At 37.6% G+C, this 26,711-nt stretch overlaps 1 protein-coding gene across 1 annotated transcript; it reads right to left on the bottom strand.

Annotated features, from left to right (window-relative positions):
- Window positions 1-1,404: 1,404 nt before the first annotated feature.
- Window positions 1,405-26,711, bottom strand: THUMPD3 (THUMP domain containing 3). The gene is given in 11 exon segments (XM_028169108.2): window positions 1,405-2,226; window positions 2,229-2,340; window positions 2,513-2,636; window positions 3,256-3,366; window positions 7,999-8,114; window positions 11,130-11,199; window positions 13,362-13,492; window positions 17,107-17,583; window positions 23,850-23,927; window positions 25,001-25,289; window positions 26,608-26,711. Coding segments are annotated over 10 exon segments (1,509 nt in total). The 5' UTR covers window positions 25,256-25,289; window positions 26,608-26,711; the 3' UTR covers window positions 1,405-2,191.

Below are 26,711 nucleotides of genomic sequence, written 5' to 3' on the forward strand. Positions count from 1 at the left end.
ATCATATTCCCACATAACACCTCAACTGAACGTGGAAAAGCCTATGCTTAGAATAAGGATGTTTTACTTTTCCTATGCCTAGCTCAGTAATTAATATTAAGCACTTGTGGGCATTAGTGTACTGCAGGCACTTTACAGACCTTTTAAAATACTTCCTTTTTTCAGTCTTCAGCTTACCTTTTGGTCCTTGCAGTGGAGACTTGAGCCATGTCTGACATTGACATGTCAGAATCTAAAATTTTCTGAAAGTCTTATTACCATTTTAAAAGAAATGTTTAAACAAATGTTTCCCTCTCTAGCCACTAGTACACTGTCTCTGGGAGGTAACCATCTTCCTTTAATTTCATTAAATTTATAAAATCTGTCTCAATGTCTGTTGTTTTTTTTTCCCCTCTAAAATGCATTGAATGTCTGCTCCATAACTCAAGTCATTCTGTTTTCAGATTACTAAGATTACGTTCCCCATCTTTTTACATCCCCATGGTGCAGGAGGTCCATTTCAAAAGTTAAAAACCAAGGTCACAGAACTAGTAGGTGGCAGTGTCATATATAATTCAATCTCAGCTTTTCTGAATCCTCATATAGCACATTTCCTGTTCCTGTCACCAGATTACAAAACAATACTAGAGAGGAAGATGGCAAACTATTACAATGTTCACTACATACTTACATCATCTTAAATCACATCTGTTCATGTTTTTATGATGGTATTTAATAGGACTAAAGCTATGATATATCGAGCACAGATTTGATACACTTAAAAACAGCCAATATGCAAAAATATCCATTTGTTCAACAGATATTAAACGTCCATGCTGGTAGGTAATGTGTCAGGCAGTTGGTGAACAGTAGAGAAAACATGGTCCTTGTACTTTTCCAGTCCTGTGGACTGCTGACCAACACTTAGAGGTTTAAATGGTTTCTTTTGTGAGAGGTGAAAGGCTGTTTGTTCTATGTTGAACCCATAATAGTGAAACTGTGCATTCTGATGACGTTAAGAACTCCAGTCTAGGATATAAGACCCTTATAAATGTCTTAATTCCAGTTCATTCTTAAGTGTGAGGTATATCAGAGAGAAACCACACAAGGACTGTTGGCTCTGCTGCTAATGTGAACTCTATTCTTTCAAAGTGAAGAAGTACTGTGTCCTTTTATTCTAAATGAGACATCAAAAGTTAGTATGTTATGGACATGACACAAAATCTAAGCTGAATGCAGCCACAAACTCCAAAGTAAACTGAATACAGAATGCCACATAAAACCCCAACTCTTTGTCGCACAGAAGCACTGTTTTTACAAGGACTTGATGTTTAGGTTATTTCATTTTCCACTGTCTTGGGAAGGACTTTCTGCTACTGGAAAAGCAATTAAATATGAATAGTGACTGAGAGAAAACAAAAGAACTTACACACAAAGTTTTTAATTCAAAGATATATCAGTTTGTTCTCTAGTCCTTTAGAGAAGCCAACAAAAATACTTTGACAGGTTTATGTTTGACTTTGAAAAGCATCACCACCTTTGTACTGAAAGAAAAATAAAATTTCTTTAAATATGGCTTGTTGGTCCCATACTTCATCTACCAGTGTAATCACTGCTGTTTACAAACAGAAATGTCTATTTAGTTCTATTTATCTGAATAACATGCATATTGTAATTTTTAAAGCAGATAGTAAACTTTTCTGTAGGTCTCGTGAGATTTCATCTTGTCACGGGGCAAACACTTTTACAAAGTGTAATCTTCATTTTTTAAAGTTGAGGTGAAGAACTTGAGCAACTAAATAACAATGCTGCAGAGGCAATGAAATGTAACCTCATGATCTGATTGTGCTCTCTGCCTTTCCCTTACGCCAGGGTAGCTTTCTACCTGCTACAATGGAAAACAGGAACTGCTATAAAGCCTGAAAATAAAATGTTCTAAACCCGAATCCCAGAGTATTTTAGTAGGCTTTGCATCTTTAAAGCATTTTAAGAAAAGTACTAATTGCCCAACTACAACAGCTCCAAAGAAAAGCTCTGCTTTCTCTTAAGGCTTGTTCCATTCTATTCACACCTTTTGCTATCTAGGGTGAAGAGATTTACACCAAACTTCACTTTTATTAATACTATTTTTCTCTCAAAGCAAGTTCTTCATGCTGACATTTCCACTGTCAGGAAGCACTGGCCGCACTACTAATCGTCTTCAGTCTTTGCATTACCAAGGAGGTCTTTCTCCATCTTGTTCTGAAGATGAACAAAAGTTTGAGGTGTACGTTTCAGAAGATAAACTGCAGCATGAAGACCCCCTATGTTGACCCAGACGGTATGTACCTTCCGCCATAGGTGTCCCATTCCAGATAATGCCTGTGTACACACAAAAAGTAGAAAAGTAATTAGCTGATAACTGCTTCTCTACCAACCAGGGGTCTTAGTAAGAAACACTGGGAGAAAACAAATCTTATTGAAATATCCCCAAGTGTACTTAAAAAGGTCCTAAAGTTATCATGGGCTGAGTTTTCAAGCTAACGTACAGCACCTTAGTAAAGCATTTCTTGTCCTGGGTCAGTAGTACAGCTTGGCCTGTCCCTGGCCTGCAGACACGGCTCATCTCCTGTAGGCAAGCTGGATAAAGGTTCCAGTTTCTCTTCTTGGAGCCCATCCTATAAAAGAAGGTCTAATGAGTCACTTACTTTTGCAAAAAATAAGTAGGACTATATGAAATGAGAAGTTACTAAAAACTCATTCGCATTGCAATAAGAAAGTCCTGAGGTATGAAAAATAGTTGCCTTTTAGAGCCAGAGCTTTGCCATTACATGTCAATGAAATGATTAGATTTAGTAAGTTGTTTAGAATTCTGAATGGTATGAACTGGTTATGGAAAAGATTTGACAACTATAATAGTTATGTAAGTTGTCCCCTTAATGAGTATAAGCAATCATTATGTAAATGAAACCAGTGATTAAAAAATATCCTGAGAAACAACCAAGTTTTCCTGAACCTTTCTCTGAAGTATTAATGTAATTCAACAATGGGCTACAAAGTGGATAAACCTGTGATGGTCAGGATCAAAGTGTAGTTAATACATTCCTGAGTTCTCAGAAGAAACAAAATGGGTGAATCTATCATATTGTTACATTCTTAAGTGAAAAACTGTTAAGTCTGCTAAAAGAAATGGAAGATTTCTGACAGAGTAAGCTCAAGGAAAATACAACAGATTCAGAAGACAAGTGGGTACTAATATAACAAATGAAAGTAAAACATTTTTTTTACAAGTCCCACCTTTTTCCAAATGGCATGTCTGTTACAATAATGTCCACAGAGCCAGTTCTTAGTGGCAAGTTGCAGATATCCCACTGAATAGTATCTATGGGCAAGCCCCAGGACAGTTTGCTGTGGCGACAAAAGAAAAGGTGCTTCAACATATCCTGAAGAATGAAATTTTAAAAGACTTTTCTTCTGAAGAGACTGCTATAAAATACAAAAACTAAAATAATATCAGTGACAACATCAACAACTTAGTAAAAAATTTTAAAGTAGCAGGTAGGCAGAAAGCATAGGTCATAAGCTAAAACTTTTATAATGACAATCTGTAAGAAACAAGTAGATTAAAATATTAGTTAAGATTGGTTTTCAAAAGATGTCTATGTCTGTTTCATCTACAATTTAAGAAGACAGATTAAGGGGGAAAGACCGTCAGCACAAAGAACTGTAGTACACAACTTGAAAACAGTGTTAAGGCAGTTAATTACATAACTGATGATGTAAAAACATTGTTGATGAAACATACACTGGAAAACAGAACACTGAAGAGAAAAAAGATGATGAGGTGACACATCTGAAGGATAAAGTTTGGTAAGTCTACACAGAAATAACAGGAGACCTAAAGAAACATATGTAAAATTAGGAAATATAGAGGTGCTGGTCTTAAGATTAAAAAACATGTATCATACTATAAAAAAACAGAACAAAAAAGTTAACATCAAAAAAATAATGACAGAAGGCAGAATGAATATAATAATATAAATAATATAAATCCTCCCCATTAAGGCAAAGCTACTAGTTTAAGAAACAAAATTATAACAGGCAATAATAATGCACAGGCTAAAAATTAAAAGCAAATCAGAGATTATGAGCAGAAATTAAATGTTGTAATATTGATATTTAATAAAGAATTTAAGAAAAAATAAAATGCAATAGAGGTAATCACTACATAATAGGAAAAATAGAAATATTAAAAATATGTATTACACTCACAAGCACCAATAGCTGCAATAAAACAGAACAAAAAAAAGGCAAAAAATATTAAAAGTCAATGTAAGATTGGGACTTCCCTGGTGGCCCAGTGGTAAAGAATTCTCCTTCCAATGCAGGGGATGTGGGTTTGATCCCTGGTCGGGGAACTAAGATCCCACATGCTGCAGGGCAACTAAGCCCACATGCCACAACTACTGAGTTCCTGCGCCTCAACGAGAGAGCCCAAGTGCCAGAAACTCACAGCTAGAGAGAGAAAAATCTACACACCACAACTAGAGAGAGGCCCACTCGCCACAATGAAATATCCCGCATGCCTCAATGAAGACCCCGCGTGCTGCAACTAAGACCCGACGCAGCCAAATAAATAATAAAAATAAATAAATATTTTAAAAAAAATCAAGGTAAGATTGATAGAAATAGTACAGGTTGAACAGACAAAAAGTGAAGATGCAGAGGATATGAAAAACAAATATGATAAAATATTCAGAAAATAGAAATTATTTGCTTAAAATGTCAGGTTTCAAAGAAACCCTAGTCATGTACTACACCTCAGGAAAAATCTCAATAAATATAAAACAAAATATACCATAAAAATTCATTAATCACAATAAAACATAATATAAAAATAAACTAAAAGCTTTTAACTACTTATGTATAAAAAATGATCTAAACCATTGGTCCTCAAAGTTGGGCCATGGACCAGCAGCATCAACATCACTGGGAAGCTTGCCAGGAAATGCAGACCCTCAGGTTCCATCCTAAACCTACTGAATCAGAATCTGTGCATAGTTAACAGGTTCCCCAGGTGATTCATTTGCACATTAAAGTTTGAAAAGCACTGTCCTAAACAATTATATCAGAGAGAATCAAGTATATAACCAACCATTTAGAAAGTAACCAAAACAGATTTATCAAAATCTATAGGAGGGGCTTCCCTGGTGGCGCAGTGGTTGAGAATCTGCCTGCTAATGCAGGGGACACGGGTTCGAGCCCTGGTCTGGGAAGATCCCACATGCCGCGGAGCGGCTGGGCCCGTGAGCCACAATTGCTGAGCCTGCGCGTCTGGAGCCTGTGCCCCGCGACAGGAGGGGCCGCGATAGAGAAAGGCCCGCGCACCGCGATGAAGAGCGGTCCCCGCACCGCGATGAAGAGTGGCCCCCGCTTGCCGCAACTGGAGAAAGCCCTCGCACGAACCGAAGACCCAACACAGCCAAAAATAAAATAAATAAATAAATAAATAAGAAAAAATCCTTAAAAAAAAAAAAAAAAAAAAAATCTATAGGATATGGTCAACAGGAGTACTTAGCATAAAAGTCAGCTCTAGTCAAAACTTTTATTAAAAAGAAGACATTTACAGCATTTAACTTAAGATTTTAGATAACAAATGAAAAAACCTCAATAGGAAATAGGAATAAAAAACAAAAAGCATCAAGCATAAAACCACAGAACAAATAGTATATGAAAGAACAAAACAAAGCACTGGCAATCTAATCAACAGGGAAAAAAAAAACTAGCAAAGAAAAGAGGATAAGCAGTATACAGACATAAAATAATATTAAGGCATACCATGTATAAATAATAAATATGAAATTTTGCATAAAATGAACAAATATTCTTAAAAACAACTGATTTCTACTTACAAATATAAACCTCACACTAAGGGTCATGGAGGCAGCTGTGAGGTCAATCATGGGATATAATGACTTCCTGTGCTCCTGGATATGAAGCACCTGTAAGACCTAACAAATCTGCTTACCGCTACATATTTCTGCCACTTTATAAGAAAATGAAGGACTCCAGCAGAGGAGACCAGAGAAACAATTTTGTGATGAGGCCTCTCGTAGGAAACTGCAGACCAAGTGCTATTTCAACCAATTCTTCCCAAAGACAGCTGAGACTGTGAAAGAATGGTGAAAGGCTGGCACAGATGGTGTCTTCAAGTGTAATTTGTAGCAGTGGGTTAGGGCTTAAGGCACTATAGCAACATACATCTCAGGATGGGAAATTTCCCAGAGGCTAACGGACTTTCAATGCACAGATATCAAAGGGATATGGTTGAAGGACCTTGGAATATTTTGCTTGGAGAAGAGGATGTGGAGAGCTGGGATGGAGGGAGAGGAGGGTTGGTAGCCCTTCAAATATCTGATGCTAATCATCACTGTGACACAGAGATAAGATTTTTCTTTACGGACTCAAGTGGAAGAAAAAACCCAGATCTGTACAAGGTACAGGGAGAGATTCAAGTTCCCTAAAAGATATGACTAGCACTCAAAGCTGTGCTAAGCTGGAATCAACAGCCTTCAGAGTCATAAGAGGTGTTTATACAGGCTGGAAGACCACTGGTCAGGATCTCCTACAGGACATTTAGGGACTGTAGGGACAGCTTTCAGGTCTCTTCCAACTCTGAGATTTAAGTGCCAAATAACAGAGGAAAGGCTAAATAAACTAATATTTCTGTACAATGGAATATTATGCAGTCATTAAAAAACAGATTGAATAAAAACATAAAAAGCATTTGAAATTTTTTAATGTTTTCAACTGTTTAATTGCATAAGAAAATATTAATATTTTAATATGTACTTGTTTTATAAGAACCTAGAAATCTTGAATTGAGAAAATGATTACAAAGCGTGTCTGTGTGTCAGTCTGAGTTATGAATGAATTAGGTCCTGGGGCCCATGTGGTCTTGTAAGACTACAATCACCAAAAGTGGTCCTGAAGCATACTAACAAGAGGACATGAAAGCTAATATGTGTGGGATATGCAAACATTTGGATATTAGATTATTTTCCCCCCGGTATTTCTCTAATCCTTATAGCATTAAGCAGAGGATTGAGTTCCTTGTTTGTGTTCAATTAAGTTTCAGATATGAGAGTGCACCGCTGCCACTTCTGTCCTCTTCCCCGACAGCTAGGAGGACAGCTAGGGCCCCTTCTCTCACCCCCTTCACGGGGTGCCTTCTCCGAAGTACGTCACTTATTCAATACTAAAACATTTCCAGAGAAAAGACCACTAGTCAGTTAAGAGCAGTCTTGTGCCTCTGTTAAACCCCCAGCTGGATGCCTGCATGCACTAATGGAAAACTTATGAAATTAAAATGAATCTATGCAATTCTTCCACTACCTGGGAAAAAAGATATCTGAATAAAGAAAGAAAAAGGAAGACAGAAATAAAAATAGTTGCATTAGGGTGGGGGAAATTATAGTTAAATTTAAAATATTTTAAAAATAGAAATTAGTTTCAATCAACTTTTAAAATTTAAATGGAGTCTCAATATATTCATTTGGCTATAATACTGTCAGAATGCACTGGGTGTATTAGTTCATGAAGCCAATACGAAAAGTGATTATCGGACTTCCCTGGTGGTGCAGTGGTTAAGAATCCGCCTGCCAATGCAGGGGACACAGGTTTGATCCTGGTCCAGGAAGATCCCACATGCTGCAGAGCAACTAAACCTGTGCACCACAACTACTGAGCCTGTGCTCTAGAGCCCGCAAGCCACAACTACTGAGCCTGCGTGCCACAGCTACTGAAGCCCAGGCGCCTAGAGCCCGTGCTCTGCAACAAGAGAAGCCACCGCAATGAGAAGCCCGTGCAATGCAATGAAGAGTAGCCCCCACTCGCCACAACTAGAGAAAGCCTGTGTGCAGCAACGAAGACCCAACGCAGCCAAAAAGAAATAAATAATTAATTTTAAAAAAAAGAAAAAAGAAAAGTGATTATCTAAGTCTAAGAGATGCTACAAAATCTTTTAAATTAAAATTTTACCCTTCTTTAACTTGGCTCTTGGTCAATAAAGATGAGATGTTATTTGCTGCTCTATTCACAGCCAACGGATTATTATCACCAGCAATGTGATAACAGTTAGACCATTCTGTAGCCCCCTAAAAGACAAGAGTATATATGAAAACAGAAGTAGCAAACTACAAAAAAAAAAAAATGAAAAAATGATTAAAGGTAAAATCATTTCAATCACTTGTCAATAAACAAGACAATCCAATCCAATCCAATAATCCAATGCTTTTCTAAAGTGGCAAAATACTGCATGCTGTCAACTTTGCTATTCCCCTTGCTTGAAATGCCCTCCTGTTCTTTCTGTTTGCTGAACTCTTACTCATCTCTCAAGGCCCAGCTCAAATGTCGTGCCCTCTGTGACATCAACCACAACTCTCCAAGCTGTCTCTCATTTGCCCCTCCAAAAGCACTTTGTACATGTATCTGCCACTGCCCTTGCTCTCTTTTTAATTATTTCTATACCTGTCTGCTGCTCAGCAAGTCTGGGAACTCCTTAAGGATAGGTCTGTATGTCACTCAGTCCCTCACCCAGCAGTCTGCCACACAGTAGGCATTACAGACTTTAAATATAAATGCAGTTTGAAGACGTTAACCAAATCAAACTAACCTATATCCTTTTGTGATTATGGAATTTTCATATAATCCGATAACCTGGAATATTTGAGAATTTAAATAAAGTGTAATCTCTATTATATAGGCTTTTGAATGATAACCACTATATTCTTGAAAGGATTTTGTAATTTTTTTAAAAAATAAATTTATTTACTTTATTTATTTTTGGCTGTGTTGGGTCTTCGTTGCTGCATGCGGGCTTTCCCTAGTTGCGGCAAGCGGGGGGACTACTCTCCGTTGTGGTGGGCAGGCTTCTCATTGTGGTGGCTTCTCTTGTTGCAGAGCACGGGCTCTAGGTGCACGGGCTTCAGTAGTTGGGGCACGTGGGCTCAGTAGTTGTGGCACACAGGCTCTAGAGCGCAGGCTCAGTAGTTGTGGTGCACGGGCTTAGTTGCTCCGTGGCATGTGGGATCTTCCCGGACCAGGGCTCGAACCCATGTGCCCTGCATTGGCAGGCGGATTCTTAACCACTGCGCCACCAGGGAAACCCAGGATTTTGTAATTTTAGATCAAAAACATGTCAGCAAAACAGAAATACCGAGCTTTCCATATTATTTGTGCAATGAGGTGACATACTGCCCTAGGCCTGAACAATGTTCTATGCAGATTAACAGAAGGTTTCTGATATGAAAGCAGAGACAGTTCTGCCCTTGGTTTAGGGATGAGTAACAAACACCTCCTCCTTCGTAAACAGTAATATCCCCTCATCTATGGACACAGGGCTTCTTAGCTTTTTCTTTTGCACAGACCCTTGAGGGTAATGGAGAAGGGTGATGTAGGGAGGATGATGTAGAGTTTGATGAAAGCCTCTCAGGTGATTCTGATTGCCCAGTATTCATTTTTTCTTCTAAACCTGTTTAGATTTTCAGCCCCTGAAAGAGATGGGTTTTATAGACTTCCAAGTTTTAAAGGCAGTATTATAAATCAAATACTTTGTATTTGGTGAACAAACTGTCTATATACCCTTTCAAAATTTCATTCATTTTGATCATATACCAACCTAGGTTTTTCCATATTGACATCCTCATGCCTACCCCTACATGGAAATGCCTCAAACATTTTCTTTTTATATTTTGTTGTTGTTGTTGTTGGGGCTGGGAGCTCTTCTGGTCTCTCTCTAGCTCTGTTGCATATTTCTTGACATGTAGTGACCTTCACTGCTATTCCAGACAATAGACACATCATGGTTTAATGCTAGAGGAGCACACTCTGCTTTGTTCCCAGAATTCTTTGTGACAACAACTGAGTTTTCTCTGTGTGGCTCTTTAGCCAGAGTAAATTTCTCTAGTTGACACTAGCAGAAAACAGCAGTCATCTAGACTACTATGATTTCCTTCTGGGATTCTAATTCCCAGATAGCAGATGTCATTTTCTAATTGCAGTCTGGATTATTTTTCCCTTTGTGGGTTGTTTTGGACTTGCTCATCTGTCCAGTTTCTGCTCACTCACAGAATCTGTGGTATCTCCCTGCAGTTTATTCCCACTGGCTTTACATATACTATATGTAAGAACTTGCTATGTTTCACAAATTTAAGCAATTTTACTGCTGCCCTCTTCCAAATTATTTAGTACAAAAGTTTAGATAATATTGATTCAATAATACGGATTCAAGGAGACTCTCCTGTTAAATGTTCTCCAATTAGAAAATGCCTTTCTATTTCTTGCTTTGCTTTAGGCAGTTTTTGAGTCCTCTCAATGTCATGGTATTTTCTGAAAACTTTGTAACCTTGCTAGACTTCCTAACAAACCTAACTAATGGTCACAGGCTTCCCCATCTTACAAGAACCCAGGAGGATGGAGAAGCATAGTCTCACTTTATAGAGATGAAATGCCCTCCTCCAGTTCATGCTTGAACCCTCAATTATCTTTTCTGTTCAAGTCTTCCCGTTTGTCTTTTACAGAAATGGGACTCACCAGTTTGTAATTCTCAGCCTCCTCTGTAATCCAGTGACTAAACATGACTTATAACCTAAATCTAGTCCTTGGCTATTTGTAATAAGTGGCTACATCCTTATCACAAAAGTTCCAGCTTTACTAGTGTAATTCACTCAAAACTCTTGGGTCCATGGACCTAACCTTGGTGATTTCATTATGTCTAATTTACCCATGAGTTCTAGAACATTCTGGATGTATCACTTCCTTATCTAAAAGCTAAAGAAGGGCTTCCCTGGTGGTGCAGTAGTTAAGAATACACCTGCCAATGCAGGGGACACGGGTTCGAGCCCTGGCCTGGGAAGATCCCACATCCCGCGAAGCAACTAAGCCTGTGCACCACAACTACTGAGTCTGTGCTCTAGAGCCCGCAAACCACAACTACTGAGCCCGTGTGCCACAACTACTGAAGCCCACGTGCCTAGAGCCCATGCTCCGCAACAAGGGACGCCACCGCAATAAGAAGCCTGCACACCGCAACAAAGACCCAATGCAGACAAAAATAAAATTTAAAAAATAATAAATAAATAAATAAATAAAAGCTAAAGAAAAGTTATTACCTCAATTGATATTGCCCCTGTTCCACACATCGGATCAACTATTATATCAGTAGGCTGAGGAGCACAGAGCCTAGAGAAGAAAACAGCCTATGTGAACAGACAAGACTTCCACAATGACTGTTCCTAAAGCTTTAAGATGAAAAGCCTGTTATGCTAGCATGAAGAAACAACAATTGATATTTATTTTAAAAATCAATTTGTAATTACATGTTGACTCTATATCCTAGCACTTAAAAAAAAAAAAATTACATATAACTAAAAGTCCCCTTTGACTACCATCCAAAATCCCATTTCACTTCCAAATGGAAATAGTTTCTAAATCTTTTAATATATGTGTGTATGTGCTTTTAGAAAACACATGTTATTTTGTAATATAGACCTGTGTTGTTACATTTAAAACAACTCAAATGTGTCAAGTAGAACATGTATCAATATAAGTTTACTGGAAATTATTCATTCAATATTCCTTTCCTAATTAATTCAATTTTAAAGATAATAACATTGCTATAAAATAACTGCTTTACTTTGAGCACTTAGTATTTGCCAGGCATGGATTTAAGCTCTTTGCATGCATTATCTCTTTTAATCCTTATAACAATCTTGTGAGATAGGTTACTATTATTATTCTCATTTACAGATAAGCTGACGCAAACCTATCCATGGACACAAAGCTAGTAGGTGACAGAGTCAGGATTAGAGGCATTACTGTTAGTGGCTTAAATGTTACCTCTTCTATGAAGCATCCCCTCCTCAGATAGGCGACAAGGTTTCTCTTTCCTTCTTTTGTCCTGCTATTCTTTCCACATTCTATTATGGTTCTCCCTTACAAAACTGAGATCCCTGGGGACTAACTCTGGATTCTTATTATAATACCTGTCCAGCTCTACTTCTCCATTCCTGCCCCTCAACACATGGTAACAGAATCCTTGGCAACCCTCTTGGTAGTAAGCAACCCTGTACTCCCAGCCACTGCTGCTGGGTCTGGGTGAACACATGACTGAAACTATGTCAACCAGATTCTCTCTTCTAAGACGTGGGAACAAAGAGCTAGAAGACCTAGGCAGTATGGGGCTGGCTGGTTGTTTAAAATTGGAAATACATAAATTTAGATGAGGGGCAGCCATTTGCACAGATGAGCAGAGACAAGAGCCCATGGGCTCCCAGGGTAGATAAAAGTGACTGTCTAGGTTTCTGGTGGTTTTCTAAGATCTGGTTCCTACCCTTCTTAAGATATGGCTTTTAGTTTTTCTGTGGATTTCCCAAGACTTCTCAGTATCTTGCCAGTAATTCCCCCTCCCACACAATCATCACTTTTTTTTAATCTTAAACTAGCTTACTTAGGTTTCTAACAGTTGCACCCAAAATAACTCTCCATATCCCTGCCTCCTACCATAATGCCTGGCAGTAGATAATAAATGTTTGTTAAATGAATGAAGACTAGGAGCTCTTCCTTAATCAAACGGGTGCAGTTTTCTATTGTTGACATTGAATTGACAGGTTCCAATTGTATTGAACTATAGGACTCCATGGATGAGCAGGGTAAAAGAGGAAGCAAATATTGGAGGAGAAGGAAATACAATTAACTACCAGGCTATGCCAGGCACCATATGTAACAGGTATTTTGCATCTGTTTTTGCAATTTAGTCCTCACTAATAATCCTTTAAGTCTAACATCAAACCCATTTTGCAGTCTGGCAAACAGAAACCTAGAGAAAACAACTCGTCCTAGTGGTGGAAAGAAACACCCAATCAAAGGGAAAAGGGCAAAGGAGAAAGAAAGTTATGTCTTGCTCTTGGAAAAGTGGAAAATTTTCCATATGAGTATAAAATTTTAAAACATAAGTAAAAGCTCTCTGTGTTCACTTACACATTATACACATTAAAAAAATCTCTGCTTTCATCTGCTTCACTGCATAGAAATGAAACAAAGCAAAATCTGTTCTATTTCCCAACATGCAGTATATCCTTTCTAAACAGAAAAGTGATAACCACGTTCAAGAGGCAGATAAAAACTATCGTTCTCATTTTAAAATCAAGAAAATTGAGATAGTAATTAAGTGATATTTTCAGGATCTCAAGGAATCAACATTGGATACAAAGAAAGAGAGCTTTAGCTTTTTATCCTGTTCCTTAACTACTAGATTCTAACACAGTACCTCACAAATTACATTTTGAAGGGAAAATTCAAACCAAGTTGTCACTTTCATCTACATGGCAAACCCATTCTCTTACCTGAGCATCCCATAGGCAAGAGTAGATCTAAGAGTTGTGGGTCCAAAATGTGTGATATTTCTTCGGTGGAGACTCTCTTCTGTCAATGCAATGCCCACGACAATTTCATTATCATGGATATTCAAAAGAACCTATAAAATAAGACAGAATAAAATAGTTTTAGGGTTATTCAAACTGTACTTATCACTAAGATTTTACAATTTGAGGCTTTATTAATTTTTGTTACTTTATTACTGAGGTATACTTTGCATACAGTAAAATGCACAAATCTTAAGTGTGCAGCGCAGTAATTTTTACATATAAATGCTGTGTAACCACCATCATATAAAGATATTTTTTCTTGCCCTCTCAGTCAATACCCACCACAAATTATCATTAATCTGACCACTACCATGATAAACTATTGTCTTTTTTTTGAGCTTCATATAAATGAAATCATTTAAGAATATCCTATTTTAAAATTTTAAAATCTATTTTATTCTCCTTTTAATTCACCATAGTCACAAGTTAGCTGTGACCAGATTCCCCCTGAATTTTTATAAGAGAAACACATTTTGAAGGTTTCCAGGTTTTTAATATGCATTTTTAAAATTTTTAACTTTTTTGGAAAAAATTCCAAACATCCAGAAACGCTTACCAGAACACTGGCACAACGAACTCTTAAGTATGCTCTTCACTTAGATTAACCAACTGTTAACGATGGGACACATTTGCTTTAACACCTATTATTTTTTTAGTACTTTTTAAAACTTGACTCAAGTAATGTCTGTGAAAGAATGTTTCTTTTTGGTCTTAGTTATAGTTTTTCTAACACACAGTTAAATATATACTATTCAAACAAAAATAAAAGTAAAAATAAAATACGTTCTGCAATCTTCCACCTAAAATTTCCTCATCATGATCTTAACAGCAGCAGCTAACATTTACCTAGCTATATGCAAACCACTGTTCTACACACTTTATATTTGTTACCTCATTTCATAGCCACACCCTCTGAGCTAGGTATTATTATCCTCCTTTTATAGATAAGGAAATTAAGGCACAAAGAGGTCAGTTTACTTGCCCAAAGTTATACAGCTCGTAAACTGGGATTTAAATCCATGTAGTATGGCTCCAGAATCTGTACTCTGAGCTCCCATGCTAACTTCTGGACATCACTGTTCTAGTTAGCCTATTCATTCTCATAACAGCTGTTACAAGAAAAAAAAGAATGGGGACTTGTTCTTCTGATTTGATATGCAAAAAAAAAAAAAGTTACAGAGAGAACAGGCAACTTGCCCCAGATTCAAGTGTCCCAAAAGCAACAGTAAATGATTCCCTGGTGAAAACGTCAGCTGCTAGGGGCCTTTTAGGCTGTCAGAGATGGAAAGACTTGTTAGTATGGCTCACATGTGAATCACCCTTATAGTAGAAGATTGAGACCAAGGAGGGTAAGCATGTTAAAAAGAAGTATCTGGGTTTGGGAATCTAGCAGAATTGAAGAAAGAGGACAGCTGGCTCTAGCATGAGTATTAGCAATGATGTCCTGATTTTAGAAGGTTGAGGTTTGTTTTAAAAATGTATTCCACTTCAGAAGCAAAGTCTGAAACCAAGACACACAAAACAAAATAGTTGTTTTAATTCTTTTGAATTTTATAATCTGAAAGTCCACATAATGTTGTAAAAAGCACTAGATTAGAAATTAGAAAATTCAAGTCTTAATAGCTCCCATCTATTAAGCATGTAGTATAGACCAGGTATCACACCAGATACTTAAAATGTATAATCTCAATTAACCTTCAGGACACACAGGTATAAACTATTATTGGCTCCATTAGAAACAGAGGCTCAGAGAGAATAACTTGTCCAAAGTTACACAGTTAGGGAGTCAAAAGTTGGATCTAGCTCTGTCTCCATAGCCCATGCTCTTGTTAATAATACCCTACAGTTTTCTTTCTTTGAGACATCTTTGTCTGGTTTTGGTATCAGGGTGATGGTGGTCTCGTAGAATGAGTTTGGGAGTGTTCCTCCCTCTGCTATATTTTGGAAGAGTTTGAGAAGGATAGGTGTTAGCTCTTCTCTAAATGTTTGATAGAATTTGCCTGTGAAGCCATCTGGTCCTGGGCTTTTGTTTGTTGGAAGATTTTTAATCACAGTTTCAATTTCAGTGCTTGTGATTGGTCTGTTCATATTTTCTATTTCTTCTTGGTTCAGTCTCAGAAGGTTGTGCATTTCTAAGAATTTGTCCATTTCTTCCAGGTTGTCCATTTTATTGGCATATAGTTGCTTGTAGTAATCTCTCATGATCCTTTGTATCTCTGCAGTGTGAGTTGTTACTTCTACTTTTTCATTTCTAATTCTATCGATTTGAGTCTTCTCCCTTTTTTTCTTGATGAGTCTGGCTAATGGTTTCTCAATTTTGTTTATCTTCTCAAAGAACCAGCTTTTAGTTTTATTGATCTTTGCTATCGTTTCCTTCATTTCTTTTTCATTTATTTCTGATCTGATCTTTATGATTTATTTCCTTCTGCTAACTTTGGGGTTTTTTTTGTACTTCTTTGTCTAATTGCTTTAGGTGTAAGGTTAGGTTATTTGAGATGTTTCTTGTTTCTTAAGGTAGGATTGTATTGCTATAAACTTCCCTCTTAGAACTGCTTTTGCTGCATCCCATAGGTTTTGAGTCGTCGTGTAGACATTTCTCCAAAGAAGATATACAGATTGCCAACAAACACATGAAAGAATGCTCAACATCATTAATCATTAGAGAAATGCAAATCAAAACTACAATGAGATATCATCTCACACCGGTCAGAATGGCCATCATCAAAAAATCTACAAACAATAAATGCTGGAGAGGGTGTGGAGAAAGGGAACCCTCTTGTACTGTTGGTGGGAATGTAAATTGATACAGCCACTATGGAGAACAGTATGGATGTTCCTTAAAAAAATAAAACTACAACTGCCATACGACCCAGCAATCCCACTACTGGGCATATACCCTGAGAAAACCATAATTCAAAAAGAGTCATGTACCACAGTGTTCATTGCAGCTCTATTTACAATAGCCAGGACATGGAAGCAACCTAAGTGTCCATCGACAGACCAATGGATAAAGAAGATGTGGCACATATATACAATGGAATATTACTCAGCCATAAAAAGAAACGAAATTGAGTTATTTGTAGTGAGGTGGATGGACCTAGAGTCTGTCATACAGAGTGAAGTAAGTCAGAAAGAGAAAAACAAATACTGTATGCTAACACATATATATGGAGTCTAAGAAAAAAAAATGGTCATGAAGAACCTAGGGGCAAGACGGGAATAAAGACGCAGACCTACTAGAGAATGGACTTGAGGATACGGGGAGGGGGAAGGGTAAGCTGGGACAAAGTGAGAGAGTGGCATGGACATATATACACTACCAAATGTAAAATAGATAGCTAGTGGGAAACAGCCACATAGCACAGGGAGATCAGCTCGGTGCTTTGTGACCACCTAGAGGGGTGGGATAGGGAGGGTGGGAGGGAGGGAGATGCAAGAGGGAAGAGATATGGGGATATATGTATATGTATAACTGATTCATTTTGTTATAAAGCAGAAACTAACACACCATTGTAAAGCAATTATACTCCAATAAAGATGTTAAAAAAAAAAAAAAGCTTTGTGGCCTCAGTTTAATTGTCCATAAGATTGGGTTAGTCTTGAAAATTCTACACATTTATAATGATAGCCTTCTTGAATCATCACAGTAAGAGCCTGCACTTACCTCCACATCAAAGTTGGTCATGTCAGCCTTCCACTTAAAATAATCTTGAACAGCACCCCCAAAATCTCTTGCCGCCTCATTTGAGGAAAAGCAATGTTTCTCTCCTGCCCTGTTGCATGTGACTCTAAACTTCAGCACTTCAGGATCAGTTTCTTCTTTTGAGCTTTCCTCAGTCTCATCTTTGCAAGATGTCAAATTATCACCTACTAATGTTGATATCTCTTCTTTGATGGCTGGATTTTCATAATAGTCTAAGATCTGTGAATCTAAGACATTGTTAGTGAACTCTTTTTTGATATCTCTCTCATCTGTTTTGTCTCCTCGTCCACTTTCAATCTTCTCTTTACTTGAATTCTGATTTATCTTTTTGTGCTTTGTTTTTTTTTTCTTGAAACAAGTGTTAATTTTCCATATTTTTAAAGGGTCTGACCATGGAAGCTTCCCAGCCAAGTCCTCAAAATCCTTTAGAACTTCTTCCTATAAAAGAGAGAATGAAATCCATTCATTTCATTCCTTTCTCACCACTTTAATTGAACAAATAAACCCCTACTTTGCCTATAGACTACATTAATCGTTATCTTGGGGGTGGCAGGAGTACAGGACAAAAGAGTAAATAATATAATGTCTGCAACTGAGGAAATTAAAGTCTCACTGAAAATTAAGATTTACACAAATTAAGGCTACTACAGAATAATATAACACAGAATGGTAGATCAGAGGCTGGGGTTCAAGATTAAAATGTAAGCAAATAAGGAACTATTAACAGTGGTTACCTCCAGTGAGGGGAAACAAGTGGATGAAAGACAGGGGAGGGAGGGCAGCTTACCTCTCACTGACTTCCTTTTGAATTTTGTGCTGTGTATACATATTAACTATTTTTGAAAAGAAAAAACCCAAACCTTAAACAGTTAAAAATGTATCTATCCAATTTCTAAATAGTTTCTATAGTCATCTTTTAGAAAAGTAAATCTGATCATGCTTAAAGCCCCTCAACAGCCTCCCATTACACCTCCCAAAATTTAAATTCCTTAAAAAGCCCAAACAACCCGACTCTTGCCTGTGTCTCTTACATCACTTGAGGATCATTCTCTCCCTAGCTTCGTACCTCTGCTTGGAATGTATTTGCTTCACATGGCCCCTCTGCACTGCTGGTTCCCTTCTGATTATTTAACAGCAATTTAAAAGGCACATCCTTTGAGAGACCTGCTGTACTTAAAGCAATCCTCTCAAGTCATGCTTTTCTCATTTTATTTTCTTTAGATAACTTAACATTATCTAAAGTTATTAGGTTTAGGCTCCTCCCAGAAGGTAAGCACAGGGTGGAAAGACCTTAGCTGTCTTGACCATTGCTATAAACCACACATCTAGAGCAGTGTCTGGTATAAAAAAGGTGCTCAGTAAACAGCTAATGGATAATATGGTTAAATGTTAAAATGGGTGGTACAGAGCCGTGCTGTCCAATTCAGTAGCCACTAGTCACATACAGCTATTGAAATATTTTAAATGATTTAAAATTAAAAATTCAGTTTCTCAGTCACATTAGCTACACTTCACATGGCTATCATGCTGGACAGCATAAACATACAACATTTCCATCAGAAGTTCTGGTGCAGAGCACTGGCGCAGACAGTATATGTTACTGAAGATCAAAGTAGAAAGAAATCAGTGCTGACTGATGGAGCTGAGACTTGAATTGGAAGTGAGTGAAGGCTCTAATACTACTTGAAACCTGATGAAATAATGGTACTATCAGGTTGGGCAAATTCAATTTTATTTACAAATAATTTCCGTATAAAGGGCATCTACAGGACTTGCAGGTTTAACATGGTGGGATAGCACTGGTACAGGCCCTTTCTTTCTTCAGAAACCACTCTAAAAGAAAAGAACAACAGAAATACCAACTCTATCCTAATAGAATCTACATGGTATCTGTAACCTAGAAACAGAACATAAGAATTCTAACATAAGAATTCCCAGGTTCAGTGAAGGTAAAGCAGAGGTGCAGGAAGACACCAGAGGGAGAATGACTACAGATCTCAGACAAAGGGGAGAGCAGTCTGCAGAGCAGGAGGAAATAAACTCTTCTCTGGAACAGCAGGGAAGAAGTACATGCACTGAGAGGGAGCATCCCTGGATCTCGTCTGTACCCAGAAGCAGCAGAGGAGAGAAATGGAGGCTGAACAAGGAATCTCATAGACATGCTCTATTTGCTGGAAACAGAGTAGAGATGGGGAGAGATACTCTACATTGTGAATAACCCTAAAGCTGCTGAACGCTTCCGGCTAGCAAGAAGTAATGGTTAAAAGAACTCGTTAAGTGGTATGGAAATTACACCTCAATAAAGCTATTTAAAAAAAGAAGGAAGAGAACTCATTCACCACAACCTTTTGTCAAAAGGAACTTCACAGTGAATGAGGGGGATTTCTTGCTAGCTTGGAACAGTTCCTGAACCTCCTATAAACAGTAGGCCCAAGAGGAACTCCCTCATTCAAAGATGAGCAATTATCAAAAGTTATCAGCACCAGACTTATATGAATGGAAAAAAGGGACAGAAAAACAAACAGCGGACAAAAACCAGTGACCAGAAAGACACTGCCACAGAGCAGCTGAAAACCGTGATCAAATATGTTGACATGACATCAAAAAGTGTAATAAGGAAATACTGTTGCAAAATAAGAGCTCAAAGCAGAGATATAAAAGCAGGAAAAAGATGAGGGGAGCCGCCAGAAGGTGACGAAACAGGATCTTGTAGAGTTCAAAGAAAAAGTGGAATAAAAAAACAAACCACTGCAAAAATGAAGACCATATTGAAAGCACCACATATAAAAGCCACTGCTGAAAACACAGTAAGGGATGTGAAAAAAAGTAAAGCAAATACAATAAAAATGAGCAAAAATTTTAAAAAGGATTAGAGAGAACATGATAAAACATCAAAGATAGTCAAAGAGATCCTACTGTATGTATAACTGGTTTATCCTTGATGAAGGGATTTAAAATAAACAAAACATACTAAAAAAAAAATAATTCAAGAAAACTTTCAAGAAATATAAATGGAAGTGAATTTCTCTATAGACTGACATGTCTTAACTGGAATTAGCAACAAGGAGACATACACTGGTGAACTTCAAAGATTGAAAAAAAAAATCATCTGGGCATCAAGCAAAAATAACAAAAAAGCAACAAATAAGGAGGAAAAATAACAAGATGACTTCAGAATTTTCCATGGCAACATTTCATGCTAGATGAGAACAAACATTGCCTATGATATTCTTAAGGAAGGAAAGCGTGACTCCAAATTTTAAACCCAAACTATTAATCAAATAGAAAGGTGAAAGACAAACATTTGTGAACTCATGCCAGTCAAGAGATAAAAACTGTAACAAAAGGACAGGTAGTGTGCCTATAATCAATTTAACTATAGGACTAAATGAAAACAAATACAGGGATTATGAATGCAAAACAGAATGTAAATGTTACAAAGTGGCCTGTCATTGGAGGGGAAAGGGAACAGAAGACGCAAAGTAATTTAGCACACTGATATCCTCTTCTCTCATACCCCAAGGTCAAAGGATAGAAATTAACGCTTAGCAGAGAAAGTGCAAAACACAGGCAATTTGGTGCTTCCAGAATATAACCTCAGTGACTTTTCATGCAGCATTAAAGCCTTTTCGGGTTTCATCCAATCTTTTTTTTTTTTTTTTTTTTCCATCCAATCTTTTAAAAAAATAAATAAATAAATAAAGATGACTTTTTTAAAAAGTATATTTAAAGGATTTAAAGGCATGTGGTTCAACACTAAGAAAAATTATAAAACTGGAAGGTGAAAGGGAAGGAAGAGAGATATGGGAAATACGCCAATTTCATCACTGCTCTTAGTAGGGATTCAAAAATACTGTGTAAACAGTAGATTAAGTTGTATTTATAAAGGTAACAGCTAGAGAGCAAATACAAGCCTTCCAAATATTTTAAAACACGTGCATGGGGAAAAAGCAAAGAAAACGCTTAACATAAATTTTTATAAAGAAAGAAAAAGAAAGCAGAAGGTGTGTAGCATAAATGTGACAGAACCAAGACCAAACACTTCTGTCATATCAATAAACATCAATGGGATAAACTTATTAAACAGAAAAATGACCCTCAGACTGAATATGTACAAGGGTGTATATAGGATGTTCATTGCACTACTGTAATAGCAAGACTGTGAAAAATCCTAATGTCCTAAAATGGGACTGATTAAATTGTGATACAGTCAAATCCAACAATGATATTGCCATGATCTCCAAGATAAATGAGAAAAAACACAGCCCAGGACAGTATGTACGTCATACTTCCATTTGTGTAAATATGTAAATAAAATACACATATTCATAAAATATCTCTAGAAGGATATCTCAGAAATTGGTAATAGTTGTTGCCTCCAAGGAGGGAAACACATGGTATGAAAATAGGGGAATACTTTTCACTGTATATCTTTTCAGTCTTTACAGTTTTGCTCTAAGTACCTGTATAAACTAGCTTAAAAAAATTTAAATCACAGATGTTAGCCTTTTTTTAAAATCAGTTAATGAAAAGGCTAATAGAATTCATGATATCATCTGAATATTTAAAAATAAGAGAACCCATTAGAATGCTTAAACTAACAGGCTTTTATAAGCCATGAGAAAGTATAGTGCAACAAAGAAAAACTGATGGTCAACAGAATGAAAACTAGAAGCCAATGTTTAAAAACAAGGTTTTATTGGGGGCATGTTCCAAATTAAGTCCACAAAGTGAAGGGCTTAACAATTTCTCATGGTCATACACGAGAGAAGTTGCCCTTGCAGAGATTTGAAAATCTACCCTAGGGCTTCCCTGGTGGCGCAGTAGTTAAGAATCCACCTGCCAATGCAGGGGACACAGGTTCATGCCCTGGTCCGGGCAGATCCCACATGCCGTGGAGCAACTAAGCCCATGTGCCACAACTACTGAGCCCGAGTGCCACAACTACTGAAGCTCACGCACCTAGAGGCCGTGCTCCACAACAAGAAAAGCCACCGCAATGAGAAGCCCGCGCACCGCGACGAAGAGTAGCCCCCGCTTGCCGCAACTAGAGAAAGCCCATGTGCAACAGCGAAGACCCAACACAGCCAAAAGTAAAATAAATAAATAAATTTAAAAAAATAAATAAATAAAAGGTGAAATTATTAAAAAAAACAAAAAAGAAAGAAAGAAAATCTACCTTAATCCCTGCTGCTCTTCTTCTGGGACTTCCACCAGTAATATCTTTTGCAGTTACTTACAAGGCAACTCTGAAAACCTGGCTCATATAGAACCATTCCATAATATCAAATTCACCTCCAAAAACACTCAAAATAATACAAATTCTAAGATGACAAAAACATAGTAATTGAAGAAAATATTAATAACACCCTAGTAGGTTAGAGGCAAGAATTTACGATGGACACTTATAGTTTTAAAAAATATGTTAACATTTATTCATGTACAGAATTGACTATCACAATTTTGAAATACTTAAGAGCAAAAACTGTCAGTACCCTGCCTGTTATTTACTAGTTTTATAGATATGATATGGTTGGCAATGCCTATCAGAAGGCTGAAGGGTTATAAAACTAGTGTTAGAAGTTACATTTTTAGTTAATAAAATTATCATCTATTTTGAGTCTCAATTCTTTTAGGTCTGTTTTTTTCTAGGTTGGGGGTTCATATCAGTTTGACTGGAAATCAACCTGTTGTCAATAAATAAAAATTAGAGAATTAGACAGCACATCACAATTTTAAAAAAGATTATTTCTAATATAGGCAATAAAACTGAAAGAAAAAAGTTTTCAAGCATTTGACTCTGGAAACCAGACCAAAAAGCAATCTGAAAAATACCAAAGACTCACTGTGATCTATTTTCAGCCTTCAGCTTAGGCAGCATCTCAATATTTAGGAATCAGATGCTAAATACAAGTTGGGGACAAAGCTGTTATCCTAACAACTGAAGGAGTATTTAGATATTACTTTGGCTTTATTTCAAAAAACAAGCTAGAGAAGAAAGCAGGGCAAAAGGAGCATGATGAGAGAAAGTGTTATTTGTAGATGACACAAACTGTCACCTACTCTGGTTCACAGCCTAGAAGCAATTCTATTTTGAAACCGTATACATCAGCAAAGCTCATCTAAGGTGTCTTATCTTTTGTAAGAAAGTCAAACAATTTGTTCTATTTCTTATAAGTTTTTCAATATTGATTTTTATTTCTTTGTTGTTATTCTTTCATCTTTTTAAAAACTGGAATACAATTATCATATAATATTATTTTAGTCTCAGGTGTACACATAATGATTCAGTATTTGTTTACATTGCAAAATGATCACCACAAGTCTAGTTAACATCTGTCACCATACCGTTAAAATTTTTTTTTCTTGTGACGAGAACTTTTAAGACCTACTATCTTAGCAATTTGCAAATGTGCAATACAGTATTAATTACAGTCACCATACTGTACATTATAGCCCCAGGACTTACTTATCTTATAACTGGAAATCTGTACCTGTTGACTCCCTTCACCCATTCCCCACCCCCTGCAATAATGATTTTTAAAAGCAACTTTTGCGATGGACTATCAATAAATCTCTGGATTTTACTGTAAAAGTCTCCCAGTATTCTATATTATAAAAGCAGCAGTAATGCTAAATGATACACAGAATGTGATCTTTGGGAAGATGGCTGAAAATCAGCTACTGCATTTGGGATAGCTCACCTTTGTTTCTTTGAACTGGTAATCCTTAAACTCCTGAACAACCACAAATAAGTTATCAACTGATCTCAGACAGTGAACCTGAGGAGGGAAAAAAATGTTAGAAACAAATTTCTGCAAAAGCTTCTGAAGTGCATAAACTATCAACATTTAAAAATAAAAATTAGGTACAAAGATTTTGAAGCAGCTAATACCTATAATTTGTATTTAAAATTTTTCCCAGCTTCTGTTCCTCTACAGAAAAGGAAAAAAGACAGATGGCAGGATAGAAGCTTGAAGTGTTACGTGGGCAACACAGGTTTGGGGGGGAAGGGAGAGACGAAGACAGTGAAGTGGGGCTTTATACTGCCCTCATGGCTCTCTGGGGTACTGTATAGGGTTTGAGCTACAGCTCTGTGATTATTAGCTAAGCAACCCTGTGCAAATTACTTACTTCTAAGTTAAATTTTAGGAATAAAATTAATTAATCCTTAATTAATGAGGATAATGGTAAGGCCTATCTTTACAAAGCTGCTGAGTTATTAACTAAAACACTGGATGAAAAATATTTGCTTATCAATTCATCCCACAGATATGTAGTGGGTGTCTACTATATACGAGACACTAAGAGCTTGGGAGATATTGACTAAAAAAAATGAAAAAACAAACAGGCAACAATCCCTGCCCTCACGTGTCTTATGTAGTAATGAGATACAGCTTAGCTTTTACTTTAGTGGGATGGCAGTTTGCTGACCTTCACTTCTCACCTTCAGTGATTCCTAATTACTTTTGAGCGAGAATAAATTTGATACAGATAAAAAGAAAAATCTCTCCCTTTATGCTTCACCACTGAAGTCTAAACTTCAGCTAGATGCTGAAGTAAATAAATTCTAAGAGGCGTAGCAGATACTAAGAATTTCTTCATAAGTCTCACAGGATTCTTTCTGGGGAATTCATCCTCAGGAAATATTAGGATCACTTCTAAAAAATATAGCAAACCTAGTAGTCACACTTACAAATCAGTACCCAATGGAAAATGCAGTAATACTTTAAAATCACCTGATTTGGGCCAGAGCAAAGAAAAGCAATAAGGATTCCAGAGAGGTCTGTAAACTAGAAAGTAACCATAAAATGATCTATTTAGAAAACTATTTTAAACATTGCTTCATTCAAACCTGAGCCAGACTTTCCACTGAAATGTCAAAATATATCTTGCCCCGGTCTTTGCTGATTTTGCACGATGACCCCAATTTCTCTCTCACTTCATCTGCAGCTGTTTGCTCAAAACCAGTAGGCACAGTGGCTCCAATAGTGACTTGGAGATGTTCAGACTCACTTCTGAGGCCACTTTCTGTCACTTGTACAGACCTCTGGTTCTCATGAAGGTTCACATCTAGGAGCTGGTTAGTGGCTTCTTGAACATCAGACATATTGGCAGTGCTTCCAAGTTCCTGAATATAGTCTCTTTAAAAGTAGTACAGAAAAGAAAAAGAAATAATGCCTAAACGTTATCACCTCTTATTTCAACTATAACTAAAAACATCTGCTTTGGAAGTCTGGCAGAACAACACAACACAACTGATCAGTATTCACCAAAAACAAAAGGACTGAATAACATGGGTACAAAGTGGAGGATATAAATTATTATTAAACAAGCAATACAGATACTGTGGAAGAAAAGGAGACAGACAAGAGTATTTCCACAGCATGAAATGTTTGGTTTGGGATCACCTATCTTGATGATAGCCATCGCATAACTACAACAGTTAATCCCAAAACAGAAGTTGCTAGAACACATTCAAAAATATTTCTACATCTAGTCCTTTTTCAGCTAGCAGTTAAGAACATGGGGCTTTGGAATTTCAGACCTGGGTCTGAATTCTTGCCCTCACCATTCAGAGGCTGAATGACCTAAAACAAGTTTATTCTCCATTGCCTCAACTTCCTCATCTGCCAAATGGGAACTGAATAATGCCTCTCAGAGTTGTTGTAAGACTTCAGTGGGAATAGCATACTGCCAGGCCCATGATTAAAACTTGCTAATTAAGGATATCTACCTTCCTCCTTGAAATGGATAGTGATTCCTGCATTAAAAAATGATTAACTGAGCATCTACTATCTAGTGACTACAAATATTTGAATGCCTAGGACAGGCCAGGCTCTGGGATGCTTGGATGGGCATCAAGAGAGACCTGTGAACTATCTAAATCAGTAAACCAAATTTCCTTTATCTGAGCTTTTGGTAGGGTGGGGGGCGGGGTGGAGTAGGAGGGACTAGAGAGCTGGGTGGGAGGTGGAGATCAATAGTTCTCGGCAGATTTTCAGAGTTTTGTGAGCCAAAACAACTTAAGTACGCCCAGAGTATCTACACAGTTCTTGTTCTGTACCCGGGACAGGCGACAGTGTCTAACACAAATAAAAGTCAGTTCCTGCCATTAAGGAGCTCAAAATCACTGTGATACGACCTCCATCTGCTAAATAAGGCAGCTGAAGCCCACGAAAGGACGTATCCTACCAAGGTTAGAGAGCCAACCAGTGGCGCAGGCTAGAATGAAACCCACGTCTCCCGACTCCCACCCGCAGGGCCCTAATCACAGGATCCCGGGGAGCAGGTGAAGCCCAGGGAAAGGTAGCGAGAAGGGCTCCACCGTGGATCGGGCTGAAGTGCAGCCAGTCTCCGGCCCGGGTCGCAAGACGAAGGCCGCCCTTCCCTGCCGAGGGTCAGCAGCGCCCCACCGGGCCACTCCCACCCGCCTCCCGGTTACCGGCCGCCAGCGGATACCCTTCCGGCTCCCGGTCCCGGCGAGGCCAGCGCGCCCAGGTCACCCCGCCGGAAGCCGCCTCGGTGCCCCGGAAACGGAAGTCTGGTGGCGCGGTCACAACGGC

This window comes from Balaenoptera acutorostrata, chromosome 10 (genome assembly GCF_949987535.1).
Source record: "Balaenoptera acutorostrata chromosome 10, mBalAcu1.1, whole genome shotgun sequence".
Taxonomy (NCBI): Eukaryota; Metazoa; Chordata; class Mammalia; order Artiodactyla; family Balaenopteridae; genus Balaenoptera; species Balaenoptera acutorostrata.